Consider the following 17,794-nt stretch of genomic DNA (forward strand, 5'->3'; position numbering starts at 1 on the left):
ATCCTTAAATTTTTATTTGTTAAACGGAAAGAGGCTTCTTTTTAATTAAAACATGACATTCAGGGAAGGGTCTAGAAACTTTCTGGAATAAATCAACTGTAACTCTTCAAGTATGATCGTATTCAGTAGTGTTATTCAGCTGGTTTGCACCACTTCAGCAGAACCGGTAGCTAATTTATTGTTGCCCAGGCCCAGAATGGACTTCTGGAAGCGGCATCCACCCAGAGAACTGGTTGTTCACATATTTGAATCCCACCACTGATCGTATTCCCTTATACTCCAAGGTATGGAGAGCCACCTCCAGATCATAGGGGAATAAGTGGAAACTAAATTTAAAATTGAATCTGGCAAATTTCATTGCTGTCTTTTCTTTTTACCATTAGATAGCTGTGATTACCCACCTAGGTTACTTTCTGCTGAATTAATGGATGAATATAAAGAAAAAGATTTCTTTCCTGCTGGATCAACAGTGAAATACAAATGTCGACCAGGTTACATGAAAATCTCTAGGCTGTATTCTATTACATGTAATGGAAACCAGCAGTGGTCAAGCATTCGAGAGCCCTGTAAACGTAAGTCTTTTTATATTCTTATTAAACAAATTCTGTAAATTTATGTAAGGGAACAGATTTTTCTGCTAAATTTAGATGCAAACTTTGAAACAGTTTTATGCATTTTATGTTACAATGTAGACTTTGTCCTGTTTTTTATTAGGAAAAACATGTGGACATCCAGGAGAACCAGATGGTGGCAGATTGCTTGTAAGAGGCGATTTTGACTTAGGATCCACTGCAAATTACCAGTGTAATGAAGGGTAAGATTCAGGGAATCCCAACATAATTTCCAGTGGTGTGATTCTTCTTCTTTCTTCCTCCTTTGAACAGTGTAACCTGAAATTGTTTGGTAAGAACTTTTCTGGGTGGAATGGAGGAAATCTCACTTTCCTCACCAGTCATTGGGCAAGGCCTATGCTTCAATGAGAAAGGAGTAGAGATATAAAATTTCTGGAAATTTTGAAGCCATGGGAAAAAATCATTTTCCCCCATGATTTTTTCCCAGAAAAAAAATATAAATTTTGGAAAAAAAATGTGGAATAGGTTTACAAATTGAGTGAAATGCAGTTTATATAAAAGTATTATTCTTGCAATAAAACAGGTAGCCACCCCCCTTTCCCTCTAAAGCAACAAAAAAAGGAAGAAACCATCATCATGCAAATTAAACTGGAGCTTTTTCCCTGCAGTGCCCCATAGTGGCACAAATGCATATTTCTCTTGTTTGGGAACCACATTGAAAAGTATAGAGTTACTTGAATTGTATTCCAAGATTTGCTTGTCTTCAGCTAAGACAGGGGTAGGCAACCTTGGCTCTTTTATGTCTTGTGGACTTCAATTCCTGGCTCAGGAATTCTGGGAGTTGAAGTCCACAAGTCATAAAAGAGCCAAGGTTGCCTACCCCTGAGCTAAGAGAACTTGCAATAATTATAGACTTAACAAAAAGTCTCAGAAATATTTCATTAAGCTCTTCATGTTATATAGATTGAATACAATGTCATATATATATTATTTATCATTGGAAAAGAATATATTCCACACTCCTTTTTCCCCAGTTTTTCCAGGGAAAAAAACAGCTTTGAAAAAAACATGGGAAAAAAAAACATTTTTTCCAGTTTTATTTCCAGATCTTCCCATCTGTGGGAAGGAGCAGTACTGGCCAGATTGGGAGTCTTCAACTTGCTGCTTTATTTTTGCATCTTTTTCTTTTGATTTAAGTTTGCTAAAACAAAAGCATCAGCAAAAATTAGAACTAAGTTGAATGAAAAGGAAGGACAATTGTCTGATTCACAGATTACATTAATGAACAGTGAAGTAAGAAATTTTTCTTTCCACTATATGATATTACAAAATTTTTGCCAAGAATAAGACTAAGCAATCACGGAAACTAATTTTTCCTGCACGTTGCTATTTTGCTATCTAGAAATCTGTCTCTAACAATTCACATATGAATGCACATAAATATTGACTGACATCACATGAATAAAAAAGCGTGGGATGAATGAATACTAAAATACTTTACGAGACCTTTAGTAATAGATTATTTATTCCTGCATTTTACTCAGACTTGAAGGCCACCTTGGAACTGAAACAACTCTAAGCAGCTCATTTTGAACTAGAGTAGACAAATGGATCTAGAATATTCATTTGATCCCAACCATCTAAAGTCTGCATCCTTAAACAAAAAACAAAAGGGTGATGTGCTATTTCTTCTGTCTTGACATAGGCGTAGGCTGATTGGCCAGTCTACCAGAAGGTGTAAAGTATCGAATAATAAAATGGCATGGACTGATCAAGTTCCCTATTGTGAGAGTAAGTAGTACTATGTATATAGGTAATATATAAAAATATTTTTATTGTTTCATGCCAATATAAGTCCAGAAGAAAATGAACTAATGAATTAATATACATTGCTTACTGGTGTACACCGCTTAGAGAGTGCTTGCACTTAAAGCGGTATATAAGTCTCATAAATAAATAAATAAATAAATAATTGAAAATTAATTGAATTGAAAAGTACATATTCAGCTAAAAAGACACAAAATATTCTTTTTAGTTCTTCATTTTTCCATTCTTTCTAGTTATTCCATGTTTGCCACCACCAAATATTCCCCATGGCAAGCACAGTGGAATGTATTTGAAAGAGTTCTACTATGGGACAGCTGTAAGTTATACTTGTGATAAAGGCTACCCCCTTACTGGAAATGCCTCCATTTACTGTACATCTAAGGATGGGATAAACGGAGAATGGAGTGGCCGTGCTTATTGTGGAGGTGAGTTTTCCTGCTCCAATCCTTGGTTCTTGGGTTCCTTCTCAAGCAAGGACTATCAGCTACTAACCAGAAACATTTAAGATGATTTCTTCAAACATTTCGTTGGGCATCTCACACTGACAAACTAATTACCTCTATTCCTTAGCTATCCAAATTGAACTAATCAGGCCTGACACTTTTACAGAGCGATTCCAGTTTTCCTCCTAATGTGCTTCTGATATATGTTTCATTTTTCAGTACCACAGTGTCCATCTCCTCAGATCAAGAATGGAAGGATTGTGGCTGAAGTTTCCAGCACCTACAAATATAACCAGAAAGTTAGCTTTGAGTGCATTGGGGGCCACAATATGGTTGGTTCCAAAGTGATCTATTGCCAAATGGATGGTACATGGAATCCCCCCATTCCTGTCTGTGAACCTGGTAAGGATGAATCTGGATTTTCTATTTTTTGAACAATATTAAACTTCTGTTCTTTTTTGACTGTGCATTCCAATTTCCTTCATTCTCAGTCAGTGGAAACTATGGTGCTTGCAGTTGGGCCTAGAGAATAACTAGTATCTTACTTTTTCCCTGATATATCATCCTAGAGTCTATTCTTAATTTGATTTTCTTCCCAATCTTCTCTCTTCTTCTTTTAGGGAGGCAATGCCCACCACCTCCAGGCATTCAAAATGGGATTTGCAGCAACCAGGAAACAGGAGTATTTCCCAGTGGAATGCTTGTGAAATACACATGCAATCCTGGCTATGTTCTGATTGGAGCGGTAACTCTTCATTGCACAAATGCTGGCAGATGGTCTTCTCCTGCTCCTAACTGTGAAGGTACCTTTTGTGACCACAACATTTTTTCTGTAAGCTCTTGAAGAAGGTCCAGAAACAAAGGATCACTCTTCAGGTGGATTCCCACTTCATTACTGAATGAAATGTTTCTAAAGAAATTCCTATCTGAAGGCTGCTTTAAAAACTACTGAAGCACTAGAACTAGCAAAATTTAGATAGAGTCTAGAATTTTCTAACTATTTCTGAGGTTTCACTGAAGAAACACTGAAAAGGTATTAACTCCTGAGGAAAAAACTCTTTCCTAGCAACCATTCCTTTTGGGGGATCCCTAATGTTCACCTGGGAATAGTTGCAGTGAGCTGTGAATAGTTTTGGAATATTTTATTGGGACTGATGTGTGAATTTAACTTTGGAAAAATCACAGATTTAGTTTGTTTCATCCTGCCTGAGAAAATCACATATAGTCTGAAGCACTATAAATAGTTTTAGAAATTAAAGTCACCTAGCCTATTAGCAAACTGCACAGGAATTAATGTACAATATTGGTGAGGCAGATTGTTTTTATTTTTATACCCCTGAGATAAATTTCATTGCTAGTCAGAAGAAGGGAAGGGAGACAGGATAATTTAATACTCTCCTTCCATACACATTGCTTCCTCTACTAAGATAAAATAAGGATAATAGTGTGCTGTAGGCAATATCCTGTCTGACTTTAGTTGTCAAGGGATACGTTGGGTGGCTAGAAGAGGAAGAAAGGACCATTAGTATATTTGGGTGACATGTTCTTCATGTTCTACTGCATTCATTTCTTTAGCAGCCTTTGTGTTTGCAGCTATTCCTTAGTTGCTTGGGAGTTCTTATCCATCAACAAGCAGGTGAAAGTCTCTTTTTACTAAGTTTATCATCTGTTCAGCAGATTATATTTTCAAATCAAAGATATGGTTCTTCATGCTGGAAGAGGAATGTTTGGAAATTATGTTCCCTAAAAAGAAAGAGTGCCATCAGTTCTTAAGGAGGCCATTATTTACCTAGAGCTAGACTAAGTTTTACTACTGCTCTTTCATTTTCAGTTCTATGTTGTATGAATCCAGGTAATTATTAGATCCAAAGAAGTTTATCAACCCATATTAACAATTATCTTTGAATGTGATTTTGGCTATACTTTAAAAGGCAATCATACAATTCAGTGCCAACATGACATGTGGTATTTTCCAGCATCCATCTGTCAGTGACATGTAGTGAAGCCGGATTTCATCAATGCCTCTCATTAGAAAACTTAATTAATTCCCATCCTGTCTCCCTCCCATCCCCATGCTTGCCAGTTTCTTCTATGAACACTAAATTTGAAAAAAGCCTTTCCTGAGCGTTTTCTTATTAATTAATAGCATGCTATTTTGAGAACAGAATGTTGATGCCCATTCACTCTATTTTTTTATTCATTCACCAAACAAGTAACTCTGGGCAGCATACAACAAAACTAAGCACCCAATAAAAACCTGAATACCATTATAAAACCATAAAAAGACTATAAAAACAGAGCAAGAACAAAGAAGTAGCATACAAAGGGATTTTAATAATAATGGAACATATTAGTTCTCCTATTCTCCGGGGGTGCCAGGTCTGCTGGCATAATCAGATCTTAAGGGATCTTCAGAAGCTCAAATCTCACCTGAGTTGGGAAGAAGATTCATCACAGCAGAAAAGGCCCACTGCCTCAGGGCTGCCAAATGTAGCTCCCTGGCCAACAGAATCCATAACATACTGGATCTGATGGGATGGGCAGATGGATTTGGGGAGAAAGAGTTTCTCAAGCACCCCTATTCCATGAAGGACTTTCAACATGAAAACCAGCACCTTAAATTAGAACCAGAAGCAAACTATTAACCAATGCACCTTGCAAAGCAGAGGTATAATGTGTGCTCTACGGGAACATTCATAACTGCTTACGTTGCTTCATTTTGTACTAGCTGAAGTTTCTGGATAGTCTTCAAGGATAGCCCCAGCTAGAGTACATTGCACTAATACAACCAGGAGATGACCATGAGTAGGGTCCCTCAATCTGGGAATGGGCACAATTTGCACACAAAATGAAGTTATGCAAAGGCCCTCTTAGCTGCAGCTGCCACTTGTTCATTAAGCAGGAGTCATGAATCCAGGGGGACTACCAAATTGAAAGGATGCTTTGGAACATTTCACAATCATTTTTTGAGGGAAAACTTCTCAATCTTGAAAGAAATGTATCAGCCCAAAGTATGTTCTTAATCCCTTTTTCTTCCCAATTTTCTCCCTTTTTCTTCTAGTGGTGCAATGCCAGACACCCCCAGACATTCAAAATGGGACTCGCAGCAACCAGGAAACAGCAATATTCCCCAGTGGAATGATTGTGAAATATACATGCAACCCAGGCTACGCTCTGATTGGAGAGGCAACTATACAATGTATGGATAATGGCACATGGTCTTCTTCTGCCCCTAATTGTGAAGGTACATTTCATGACCACAGCATTTTGTATATTGGCTCTTGAAGTGCTGAAGTATTTTTTTTTAAGTGAAGGAATTTATTCAGAAGTTGAACCATAAAATCTAACAATAAACACTGACTTCATTTTTTTTTCTCCTTTTTTTAAATCAGGAGGTAACTGTGCCACCCCCATTAGGTTAGACTTTGCAGAGCTCACTGATGAGTACCAGAAAATGAATTCCTTTCCCGTTGGGTCATTGGTGCAATACAAATGCAACCCAGGTTATGTTAAGCACCCTCGAATGAATGCCTCCTCTATATGTATCAGGAATCAAGTGTGGTCAGAAGTTCAAGAATTTTGTAAAAGTGAGTTTCTTTTTATATATTTTTAAAATAGGTGCAAATATTCTTCATTTTTTGAATGTCTTGTGAAATATTCATATGATATATAGTTGTAAAGTTAAGGTCTTGGCATAAGAAAGATACAACTTTTCTTTTCTTTTCTAGAAAAATCATGTGGCCATCCAGGAGAACCAGAAAATGGTAGGCTTATTGTATCAGGAGATTTTCTGTTTGGTTCTACATTAAGTTATATTTGTGAGGAAGGGTAGGTATACACAAAACTCGTATTGTTTTCATGTATTTTGCAATAAGACTGGTGGATGGAAATTTATATCCTGATTTTTCAGAAGAATGGATTTTGAGCTAGGATGAGTTTCCAAGATGAATATTATTATGGTCAACTGAGCAGACATATTTCCAAAGTAGATTTGTGCATCAGACAAAGAATTTGGTGCCTTTTTATATGCTTCTGTATGCACATGCATACTATTATCCTAGTTCAAAAAGTGTTGCTATGATGAAGAACAAGGTGGTGCTTCTCTGCTTATATATAAAAGCTGAATGAACAAAACAAAAGCTTGTAGTGAGACAAATAGGAGGAAATAGCCAAAATATGGTTTGCATTGGCCATAGTGTATTGCCCAAGTGGTTTGTTCAATAGACTATGGCTTGGTGCAAAGCATGAACCCACTGAAAGTGTTGCAAGTTGCATACTTTCACCCTGAGGATCATTACAGACTTTTGTAGAACTTAATACAGGCAGATAGGATTGCACTTACAGTGAAATCATGTCACAAATCTACTGATTCATTTCTCCAATTTATTTCTCATCCCTATTAGATGTGATTAATGTAAGTAGTTTTTTTATTGCAGGTGGTCTTTGGCTTACAACCATCCATTTGTAACTTTTTTTGAAATTATAACAGCACTGAAGAAAGTGACTTATGACTGTTTTTCACACAAGTGTTGCAGCATCCCCATAGTCGTGTAATCAAAATTTGGATGCTTGGCAACTGTTTTCTATTTATGATGGCTGCGGTGTCCTGGGGTTAAGTGATTATCTTTTGTGATCTTCTGCCAAACAAATCAATGAAGAAGCTGGTTTCACTTAACCCTGTTACTAACTTAACAACAGCAGTGATTTACTTAACAACTGTGGCAAGAATTTAAGTAGACAATCAGTTAAATATGAGCCAGCAGTGTGCTGCAGCTGCCAAAAAAGCCAACACAGGCATTAACAGAGGGATAGAATCAAGATCATGTGAAGTGTTAATACCACTTTACCATGACTTGGTAAGGCCACACTTGGAATACTGCATCCAGTTTTGGTCACCACAATGTAAAAAAGATGTTGAGACTCTAGAAAGAGTACAGAGAAGAGCAACAAAGATGATAAGGGGACTGGAGGCTAAAACATATAAGGAACGGTTGCTGGAATTGGGTATGTCTAGTTTATCGAAGAGAAGGACTAGGGGTTACATGATAGCAGTATTCCAATATCTCAGGGGTTGCCACAAAGAAGAGGGAGTCAAGCTATTTTCCAAGGTGCCTTAAGGCAGGACAAGAAGCAATGGATAGAAACTAATCAAGGAGAGAAGCAACATAGCACTAAGGAGAAATTTCCTGACAGTTAGAACAATTGATCAGTGGAACAACTTGCCTCCAGAAGTTGTGAACACTCCAATACTAGAAGTTTATTAAAAGAGTTTGGACAACCATTTGTCTGAAATGGTATAGGGTTTTCTGCCTGAGCAGGGGTTGGACTAGATGACCTCCAAGATTCCTTCCAACTTTATTGTTGTTGTTGTTGTTGTAAAATGGAGTAAAACTCACTTAATAACTGTCTAGCTTTGCAACAGAAATTTTGGGCTCAATTGTGGTCGTAAGTCAAGGACTACCTATATTTATGTGTTGATATTTTAGATTAGAGGCCTAGATTGCTTGCCCAAACAAGATTGGGTTTGAAAGGCAGAATATTATAAGTGAAGACTGCAAGAGATATGCTTTCCTGTAATAATTCTTCAATATGCACATTCATTGTTTGTTCTTTGTAAGTATTGGTAATAGATTTTCACTATAGTATTTATATGCAGTGTTGTTAGCACATGGTCTTCTAGGAGTTGCTGAGTTGTAATTCTTCTATTCTTTTCCACTGGCATTTCTGGGAATGGCTGAAAGGAAATTGAACCCAGGAAAAATAAATGGCCATTCCATAGTAGTTTCTGTTTTAATGCAGGTACATTTTGATTGGACAGTCTTCCATACAATGTGTCTTGCATGAAAAAAAAGTAAAATGGAATGACAGCTTTCCTGAATGTCAGCGTAAGTAGAGCATACAATCATATTTATTTAGCTAAATAATGATTCCAATGTGACCTCTTTTCAAAATCATGTCTGATATCATGTACTTCAATGAACAAGCATGTCTGGAAATTTGGAAAGCTAAAATGCTATTAATCTGGAGAATGCCAAAGTTCAGAATAAAAGTTTTAGTTGTGGATATGAAGCGTGTTCATCAGAGTTGGTGATATCACTATCAAAAATGGGGTCTAACCTACCATTAATGTCTCATGTGCAGACTCTATTCAAATTGATGAGTCTGATATTAGAGCACAGCAGTGCAAGCAAAGTGTAATTCAAGGTACAATATGCTCTTCTACATTATTATAAAATAACCTTAATTGTGTTTCATATATATATATATGTATGTATGTATGTATGTATGTATGTATGTATGTACGTATGTGTTATGTCCTGAGCCTGTGGAAGCAGGCTCGGGGCATTGCAACGGTCCTGGGCAGTTGCAAGCTGCCCGGGAGCAGACTGGTTGTCGCCAGCACTTGCGCGCATGCGCGGGTGCTAGCGCACCAAATGTTGCAATTTAGCCCGGGAATCGCCTATAAAAGAGGCAGGGAGATTTGGGCGTTGTCGGCGTCTTGTAACCAGTATGCTGAACAGAAATAAAGAGTTCCTGAGAACTACAACTGCTTCTCGTGTCATTGCCATTTCGCGAAGGACTTAACAGTATGTATGTATAATTTTTGTATATACAAATTCAGAGATTTCATCTTTTGATTTAAAGAACATGTGCACAAAATAATTTTTACTAACTTTCTATCCCATTAGGAACTGATTAAATAACATAAATAAAATAATATTGTTATTAACTAGAAAATTTGTGGCAGCTTCATTTTATCATTTTCAGTGCAGTATAAACTGTCATGAACACAATTGTGTTGCAATAATTAATCTTGAAAATGCTAAAGAATTGAACATATTTTTGCAATTACATCTAAAAGTCACATTATTTGCTTGAATCCATTTTTTTGGGGATTTTGTAGCGGCTTATCATATCTATGTGATTTTCCCTGGAGTCTGGGAAAAGAGAGATATGACTTAAAACATATGGATTTTTGATTGATGGATGCATATATTATTCAAATTGTATGTTAATTGATACTTTCATATACTGCACTAATGGGCACTGAGTGATTTATTGTCCACAGAAAAATCAGAACATTTCAGAGCCTCCAGCATAGTGTTGGGAAGCCTGTGGATCTCCATATTGTATATTGTTCAAAAACAGTTCCCATTACCTAATGCCATTCCCAAGGATATCTGGATCTGATGGGAATCTGGGAGTCCAGCAAAATCCTGAATGTTCCAACTGTACCACTTCCCACCTCTTTTTTTATGTTCTTTTAGTGTCATACTCTCAAAGAAAATAACATAAGTTATTTTGGTAACAATGGTTCATCTAAAATGCCATAGGACAGTGGTTCTCAACCTGTGGGTCGGGACCCCATTTGGGGTCGAACGACCATTTCACGGGGGTCGCCAAACAACGCAGTCCGCCATTTTTTTCCCCTTTTCCTTAGCTGTGCTACTCCCTTTTATTCTATTGGCTTTTGAAAGCCAATAGAATAGACTCTCTTGAATAGAGTCTAATTCTATTGGCTTTCAAAAGCCAATAGGAATTGTCCAGGCTGTCTCTGCCCTGCTGAGCCCGCAAAAAGTCCCATTCTGCAAACGGTGCTGCACCACTTGAGTAGTCCTCGACTTACGACCGGTTGAGTAGTCCTCAATTTACGACCGGTTGGGGGGGGGTCGCGGCATTAAAAAGGTTGAGAACCACTGCCATAGGAGTAGATGTCCATGGCTGTGAACAGTAGATGCCTTGGTCACATGGGGACCATCCATTTTTAATATCTCCTATCTCCTAGTAATGAATTTGAGGGTTGCAGTAGGGAGGAGACTGAGAACTGACCAGACTGTGATCCAACTGTAGTGCAGATGTGATCTTCAGTGACAAACAGAAAATAATCAGAATTCAACAAAACCCAAATATTCATTTCCTCCAGGCAGTAATTTCTTCTATTTGCATGTCAACATCCCAACATCAATTAAAGTTCAATTCAGATATCCCAAAAAAGAGAAAATGCTTATACCACAACACTCTTGTTAAATGACATCAGCCAATCAAACATGCCTGAAGCCCAGAGGTCATGATGATTTTTTTTTTTAAACTTAGAACTGATGATGTTATGTAGTTTACTAATGAAAACAAAACATCAACCTTCGAGAGCACCAAAGATCCCACAATTCATTGCCAACCTACAAATTTTGTCTTCTATTGTAACCTTTATTAGTTTTCAGTTTTGATAACTATCAATATTTAATTTCAACAATGAATTTTTCCCCATATTGATTCTGCCCAAATAAAACTTTCTTATCATCTGTCCTTTAGGTGTATTTTTTTCTAGTCCAAGCTTACCAAAGTTTCAGCTGAGTGAAAATGGTCTGACTTCTTTTTTTAAAAAAATCCTTTTTCTGTATGTCCCTGAAACAACATCAAAGAATCAGTGTGAAAAATTAACATGTCAGAGATAGTTATACACTGTTTTTAAAAGAAGAGTACTAAGACCCCTAATATCAATTACTTGTAAAAGCCTTAAAAAAGGCAAATTACTGACTCCATGGTAGTTTTTCTATTTACAGCTGCAACTGCCACAGCAGATAATGATGCTTGAAATAGCATACGTGTTTTAACTTTGACCATTCTTTTTAACAACATATTACATCAGAGACATGAATATTATAAATGTTCCAGGGTTTATATCCACTCTCTGATAAGGAAAATGGAGTTCATTTATTTTTATAACACAACCTTTACCTTTTTCTAGCTATCTTGTGTTCATCACCACCAAATATTCCCCATGGCAAGCACAGTGGAATGAATTTGAAAGAGTTCTACTATGGGACAGCTGTAAGTTATACTTGTGATAAAGGCTACCCCCTTACCGGAAATGCCTCCATTTACTGTACATCTAAGGATGGGATAAACGGAGAATGGAGTGGCCGTGCTTATTGTGGAGGTGAGTTTTCCTGCTCCAATCCTTGGTTCTTGGGTTCCTTCTCAAGCAAGGACTATCAGATGCTAACCAGAAACATTTAAGATGATTTCTTCAAACATTTCCTTGGGCACCTCACATTGACAAACTAATTACCTCTATTCCTTAGCTACTCAAACTGAACTAATCAGGCCTGACACTTTTACAGAGCGATTCCAGTTTTTCTCCTTATGTGCTTCTGATATATGTTTCATTTTTCAGTGCCACAGTGTCCATCTCCTCAGATCAAGAATGGAAGGATTGTGGCTGGAGTTTCCAGCACCTACAAATATAACCAGAAAGTTAGCTTTGAGTGCATTGGTGGCCACAATATAGTTGGCTCCAAAGTGATCTATTGCCAAATGGATGGTACATGGAATCCCCCCATTCCTGTCTGTGAACCTGGTAAGGATGAATCTGGATTTTCTATTTTTTGAACAATATTAAACTTCTGTTCTTTTTTGACTGTGCATTCCAATTTCCTTCATTCTCAGTCAGTGGAAACTATGGTGCTTGCAGTTGGGCCTAGAGAACAACTAGTATCTTACTTTTTCCCCTGATGCATCATCTCAGAGTCTATTCTTAATTTGATTTTCTTCCCAATCTTCTCTCTTCTTCTTTTAGGAAGGCAATGCCCAACACCTCCAGACATTCAAAATGGGATTCGCAGCAACCAGGAAACAGGAATATTTCCCAGTGGAATACTTGTGAAATACATATGCAATCCTGGCTACGTTCTGATTGGAGCGGCAACTCTTCATTGCACAAATGCTGGCAGATGGTCTTCTCCTGCTCCTAACTGTAAAGGTACCTTTTGTGACCACAACATTTTTTTCTGTAAGCTCTTGAAGGAATGAGATCCAGAAACAGAGGATCACTCTTCATATGGGTTTCCACTTATTTACTGAATGAAATGTTTCGAAAGAAATCCTTAACTTTCTTCAAAAGCTGCTGTGGTGTCAGAACTAGCAATATTTAGGCTAGAGTCCAACATTTTATGACTGGTGATTTGAAGCTTCACTGAAGGGGTCTGGAAAAGGAATAATTGCTGACAAAAAGTCCTTTCCTGGGCTATTCCTTTGGGGGGGGGGATCATGGTGCTGCTCTCCCCATCTCTAGTGTTCATGTGGGAATAGTTGCAGAGAGCTATGAATAGTTTGGAAATCTTTTATTGGGACTGATGTGATATTAGTGTGAATTTAGTTTTTGAAAAGCACACATTTAGGGTTTTTTTTAAATGAAACAATAAAAGCATATGTACTCAATTAATAATAAGCCTTGAGTTCTTCAAGACAAGGTTTGATGAATAAGCCTACTAACCTTGCAGACTGTGAAAAATACCCATTCTTGATCTGTTTTACTCATTCTCATGTCCATATTTGGGATAAACGTACAATGCAACAAAACCAAGATTATATCAGAATTTTGTGTTCAGACCCAATGCAAATTATGATAAAGAAATTCTGGATTTATAAATCAAGGAGAGTCATGATTTTGAGTTCTACATTCTTGATGAAAGATTAGTATAAAACTAAATTATAAAACTAGTATAAAACTAAATAGGAAATGCCATCAATTATTGGTATTTTTAAACCCTGCAGTGTAATTGATGTAAGAGGAAGATACTGTTTTCCCCTTTCTAAAGTGTTTAGATTTTCAAAATATATGTACCTTGTTAACTATTTTTGGTAGGGAAGAATATAAAGAAATTCTACTCTTTTTATCTTTGATTGACTGTTCTCTAATTAATAGTGTTCTGTAATTAAAATTGAGAAAGTTATAGAAAATTAGTGTAGGTAATCAGGTAGAATTAGGAATAATCGAAGTTTCCCTATCTATCAAATTGAACATGGCAATAGTATGTTCAGTGATAATGCTAATAGTATTAATAATACTAATTATAGCTGACTATTTTAAATTTGTTTGTTTTTTTGTTTTGGAGGCACCTGTGGCCTTCCCATTCAGTTAGATTGGGCAGAGATTGCAGATGAATAATAAAAAAATAAGTTGTTTCTTCTGGATTCAGTTGTGAAATATATATGTCATCCTGGTTATGTTAGGAATCCTGAACTGAAAACCACAATGACATGCATTAGGAATAAGATTTGGTCACAAATTCATAAATTCTGTCAAAATGAGTCTTCCTTTACTCTGATCAAACTATACGATAGGATGGATACCCTTTCAGAGTGTATCAAAGTCTTAACCTTTGAGAGTGTTGCTAAATACAGACAGAAACTTTGAATCAGTGTTATACATTTTGTGTTACCCAAAACATAACATGGAAAAGTAGAATCTCTCTGTTTTCTACTAGGAAAATCATGTGGACATCCAGGAGAACCAAAGGGTGGCAGATTGCTTGTAACAGGAGATTTTCACTTTGGTTCCACTGTAAATTATCAATGTGAGGAAGGGTAAGTTTCAAGGAATCCAGCACAATTTCCAATGATGAGATTCTTCCTGTTTCTTTCTTCCTCCTTTGAATAGTGTAACCTGAAATTGTCTGATGAGAACTCTTTTGGGTGGGGTGTAGGAAATTTCATTTTCCTCACCAGTCATTGGGCAGGGCCTGTACCTCAATGAGGAAGAGGCATGCACACACATGCCAAGGAGTTTTTAACATTTTGTTGAAACACTGCAAGCCCCCACTGTTGTTCTTCAGGTGCCACTAGCAGAGGCTTGTCAGCAAATGGCCCTCCACTAAGGCCCAATAAACCAGAGTCCACAAAGCTTAACCATGAAATACAAAGTCTGAAGTCAAGGCATAAGTCTGCAAAGCCACACATGAAGTCCAAAATCTAGGCCCAAGCCTCAAGTCCAGGCATGGTATCCAAAATCCAAGTCCAAAACCCAGGCATGAAATCCAAAGTTCAAAAATGAGGTCAGAAAGGAAACAAGGCACAGGTCCAGAATCAGGAAACACTACGTTAGAGCACATACATGGCAGGGAAGTGAATGGTTGTCTCCAACACCGCTTTGTTCCAGGTATCAGACTAAGTGGTCACCAGCTGGAGCAACTCATTAGGAGAGACAAGGCAGCCTCCTCATGAGTAGCCTCACCTAATTTCCATGTGCCTTCATCTGCTTGGCTCTATGTGCCCTGGGATCTGGCAGGGAGGCAATTCCTTCTTGTCTCCTCTAACCAGGTACAATTATGCCTCTTCTTCACCCTGTACCTCTGGCTGATCATCCATGCTTCCCAGCTCAGCTGTGTCACTTCTCTTTCCTCTTCAGCCAGGCCCTCATTCAGTCACTACCCCACCAGCCCTTCCAATGTTCCTGACCTCTCCTTCTCTTGCCCATCCACTCCTGGCATGGCGTCTCCTGCGCCTTCCCTATGCTTCTCTGCATCCTTCCCCAAAGTCCCTAGAACTGGCTCTTGTGGTCTGAGCCAACATCCAGGGAAGCCTGTCCTGGCCAGGTTGGGAGGCCTTAGCCTGCTGTTGCATCTTTTGCATCTTTCTCTTTCAATCTAAGTTTGCTAAAAACAAAATCATAAGCAAAAATTAGACTAAGCAGAATGAAAAGGAAGGACCACTGTCAGGTTCAAAGATTGTATCATTGAACAGCAGAGTTAAACAGATTCCTCCTTCTATATATTTTCTCTAGAAAAAAACCAGTAGGAAATTTCTGTTTCTATTGTATGATTATAAATATATAAGACTTTTGCCAAAATAAGACTTAGCAGTCATGAAAACTAATGTCTCCTGCACGTTGCTATTTTGCTATCTAGCAATCTGTCTCTACACATAACACATATGCTGTCTGTCTACACATGAATGCATATAAATATCTATTGACACCACATGAATAAAAAAGCATGGGATGAATGAATACTAAAAGACTTAGACATATTTATTCCTGCATTTTATTCAGACCTGAAGATCACCTCGGAACTGAGACAACTCTAAACAGCTCATTTTGAATTAAACAAAGGGATGTAGAATGTCCATTTGATTCCAACCATCTAAAGTCTGCATTCTTATACAAAAAAATAAAATGATTATATGCTGTTTCTTTTGTCTTGCTATAGGTATAGGCTGATTGGAAAGTCTTCCAGAAGCTGTGCATTGTTCGGTAAAACAGTAGCATGGACAGGTGACCTTCCTTATTGCCAGAGTAAGCAGCACTCAAAATGCAGATCTAGCCTAGGATAATTGTTAGAAAAGGTTTATGAATGTCGATATTCTAAAACAGAAACTATAGAAGACAGATAAAGTGATGCAAGTCATATTGAAGATAATGAAACCTAAAAGAGTACTTCACCCTTAGGCAACATTATATCCAGCTGCAAGCAAGTTATATTACAGCATAGCCCTAAATGCTAATTGAGCTATAATGTTTATAAGAAAATCTATGGACAAACCAGTTACTTCTATCCCTCAGGTGTATAAACTGAATCAATCAGGCCTGTCCCTTCCGCAGAGTGATTCCAATTTTTTCTCCCTTTGTGTTTCTGATACATGTTTTATTTTTCAGTGACACAGTGTCCATCTCCTCAGATTAAGAATGGAAGGATTGTGGCTGGTATTTTCAGCTCTTACAAATATAACCAGAAGGTTAGCATTGAATGCATTGGGGGCCACAAGATGGTTGGTTCCAGAGAGATCCATTGCCAGGTGGATGGTACGTGGGATCCCCCCATTCCTGTCTGTGAACAGGGTAAGATTTTCCATTTTTAAAAAAATAATTTTCAGAGCTCTGTTTTATTCTGTTTGACCTAAGCATTACATTTTCCTTCTCTCACTGTGTTGAGAGAACAATAGGTTCACAATTGTTGCAGCCAAGAGAACAAGTTGTATCTTAATAATTTTTTTTATTATTCAACTATTGACAAAGTGGTATTAAAACATTTATTGAATATGAAAATGCATTATATTAATTAGAAACATTATATCATTTAGGAAACACAATCTAAAGTACTGCAAATAGGCTGGAAAATTTAAGCTACTTGGCCCATTACTGAACATATAGCAATTAATGTACAGTATGGGGCCTCCATAAACACCATTTACTTTTATGCTTGTGATGATCAATTTCACCACTAGTCAGAGGAGGTAAAGAGGGACAGGACAATTTAATACTCATCAACCCTAAACTATGAAAACTAATAGGAAAAGATAAAGATAATAATGAGCAGGACGCAATGCGCTAAGTGGAAGAGGAAACCATATATTTATCTAAAGCAGGGGTAGGCAAACTCAATTTGTTTATGACTCATGGACTTCAACTCCCAGAATTCCTCAGTCAGCTTAGCATAGCTGATTCTGGGAGCTGAAGTCCATGAGTCATAAAAGAGTCAAGGTTGCCTACCCCTGAATTCTAAAGGATTAGCATTTGGGAAAATTTCTTCAGGTTTCATTATCTTCTTTCCTTGACTGCTTTTACTCTTTGAAAATCAATAGTGCTTTTATACCTTTTCAGAGATTGAATGCAAGTCACCTCCAGATATCCAGAATGGAGTTCACAGCAACCAGGAAGTAATGGTATTCAAAAGAGGAATGTGTGTGAAATATACATGCAACTTTGGCTATACTCTAATTGGAGATGCTACTATTCATTGCACAGACTCTGGCACATGGACCTTTCCTGCCCCTCATTGTGAAAGTAATTTTTTTTTTATTAATTGCTGCTGGTAACATAAAGCTTCATAGCATAAAAAGCGGCCTTTGGGATTGAATTTGGATATGCAATATAGGTTAAAGAATCTACTCAATCATGAGCCTCACTAACTTACTCTAAATGAGATATTGCCAGGGTTTCCTAATTGCATTAAGTCCAAAATGTGGTTTGTTTGTTCTGACTTTGTGTATTAGTGAACTCAAAAAGAGTTGAGGTTCTGTGACTAGGTTCTGTGGCTTAATATTATAGGTAAACCACTCTATTCAACAAACATGGCTTAAGACATATCTAACCTATTTTATTGGGCTCTGCAATAATGGGAAAAAAAATTAGAGTAGAGGAGATCACACAAGGTGTCTAATGCCCTTAGAAAAATG

General features: G+C 37.4%; 1 protein-coding gene across 1 annotated transcript in view; it reads left to right on the plus strand.

Moving 5' to 3' along the window:
• CR1 (complement C3b/C4b receptor 1 (Knops blood group)) overlaps nt 1–17,794 on the plus strand; it is a 94,336-nt gene that overhangs the window by 67,547 nt on the left and 8,995 nt on the right. Inside the window, exons 19-35 of the mRNA XM_039320053.1 lie at nt 384–572; nt 715–814; nt 2,278–2,363; nt 2,633–2,824; nt 3,062–3,244; nt 3,463–3,645; nt 5,904–6,086; nt 6,235–6,429; nt 6,571–6,670; nt 8,642–8,727; nt 11,589–11,780; nt 12,018–12,200; nt 12,420–12,602; nt 14,110–14,209; nt 15,829–15,914; nt 16,275–16,457; nt 17,220–17,402. Coding sequence (XP_039175987.1) covers nt 384–572; nt 715–814; nt 2,278–2,363; nt 2,633–2,824; nt 3,062–3,244; nt 3,463–3,645; nt 5,904–6,086; nt 6,235–6,429; nt 6,571–6,670; nt 8,642–8,727; nt 11,589–11,780; nt 12,018–12,200; nt 12,420–12,602; nt 14,110–14,209; nt 15,829–15,914; nt 16,275–16,457; nt 17,220–17,402 — 2,607 coding nt within the window. The remainder of the gene's footprint in view (nt 1–383; nt 573–714; nt 815–2,277; nt 2,364–2,632; nt 2,825–3,061; nt 3,245–3,462; nt 3,646–5,903; nt 6,087–6,234; nt 6,430–6,570; nt 6,671–8,641; nt 8,728–11,588; nt 11,781–12,017; nt 12,201–12,419; nt 12,603–14,109; nt 14,210–15,828; nt 15,915–16,274; nt 16,458–17,219; nt 17,403–17,794) is intronic.

The sequence above is a fragment of the Crotalus tigris genome, unplaced genomic scaffold (assembly GCF_016545835.1).
Source record: "Crotalus tigris isolate CLP2741 ecotype Arizona unplaced genomic scaffold, ASM1654583v1 scf7180000023618.1514416, whole genome shotgun sequence".
Classification (NCBI taxonomy): Eukaryota; Metazoa; Chordata; class Lepidosauria; order Squamata; family Viperidae; genus Crotalus; species Crotalus tigris.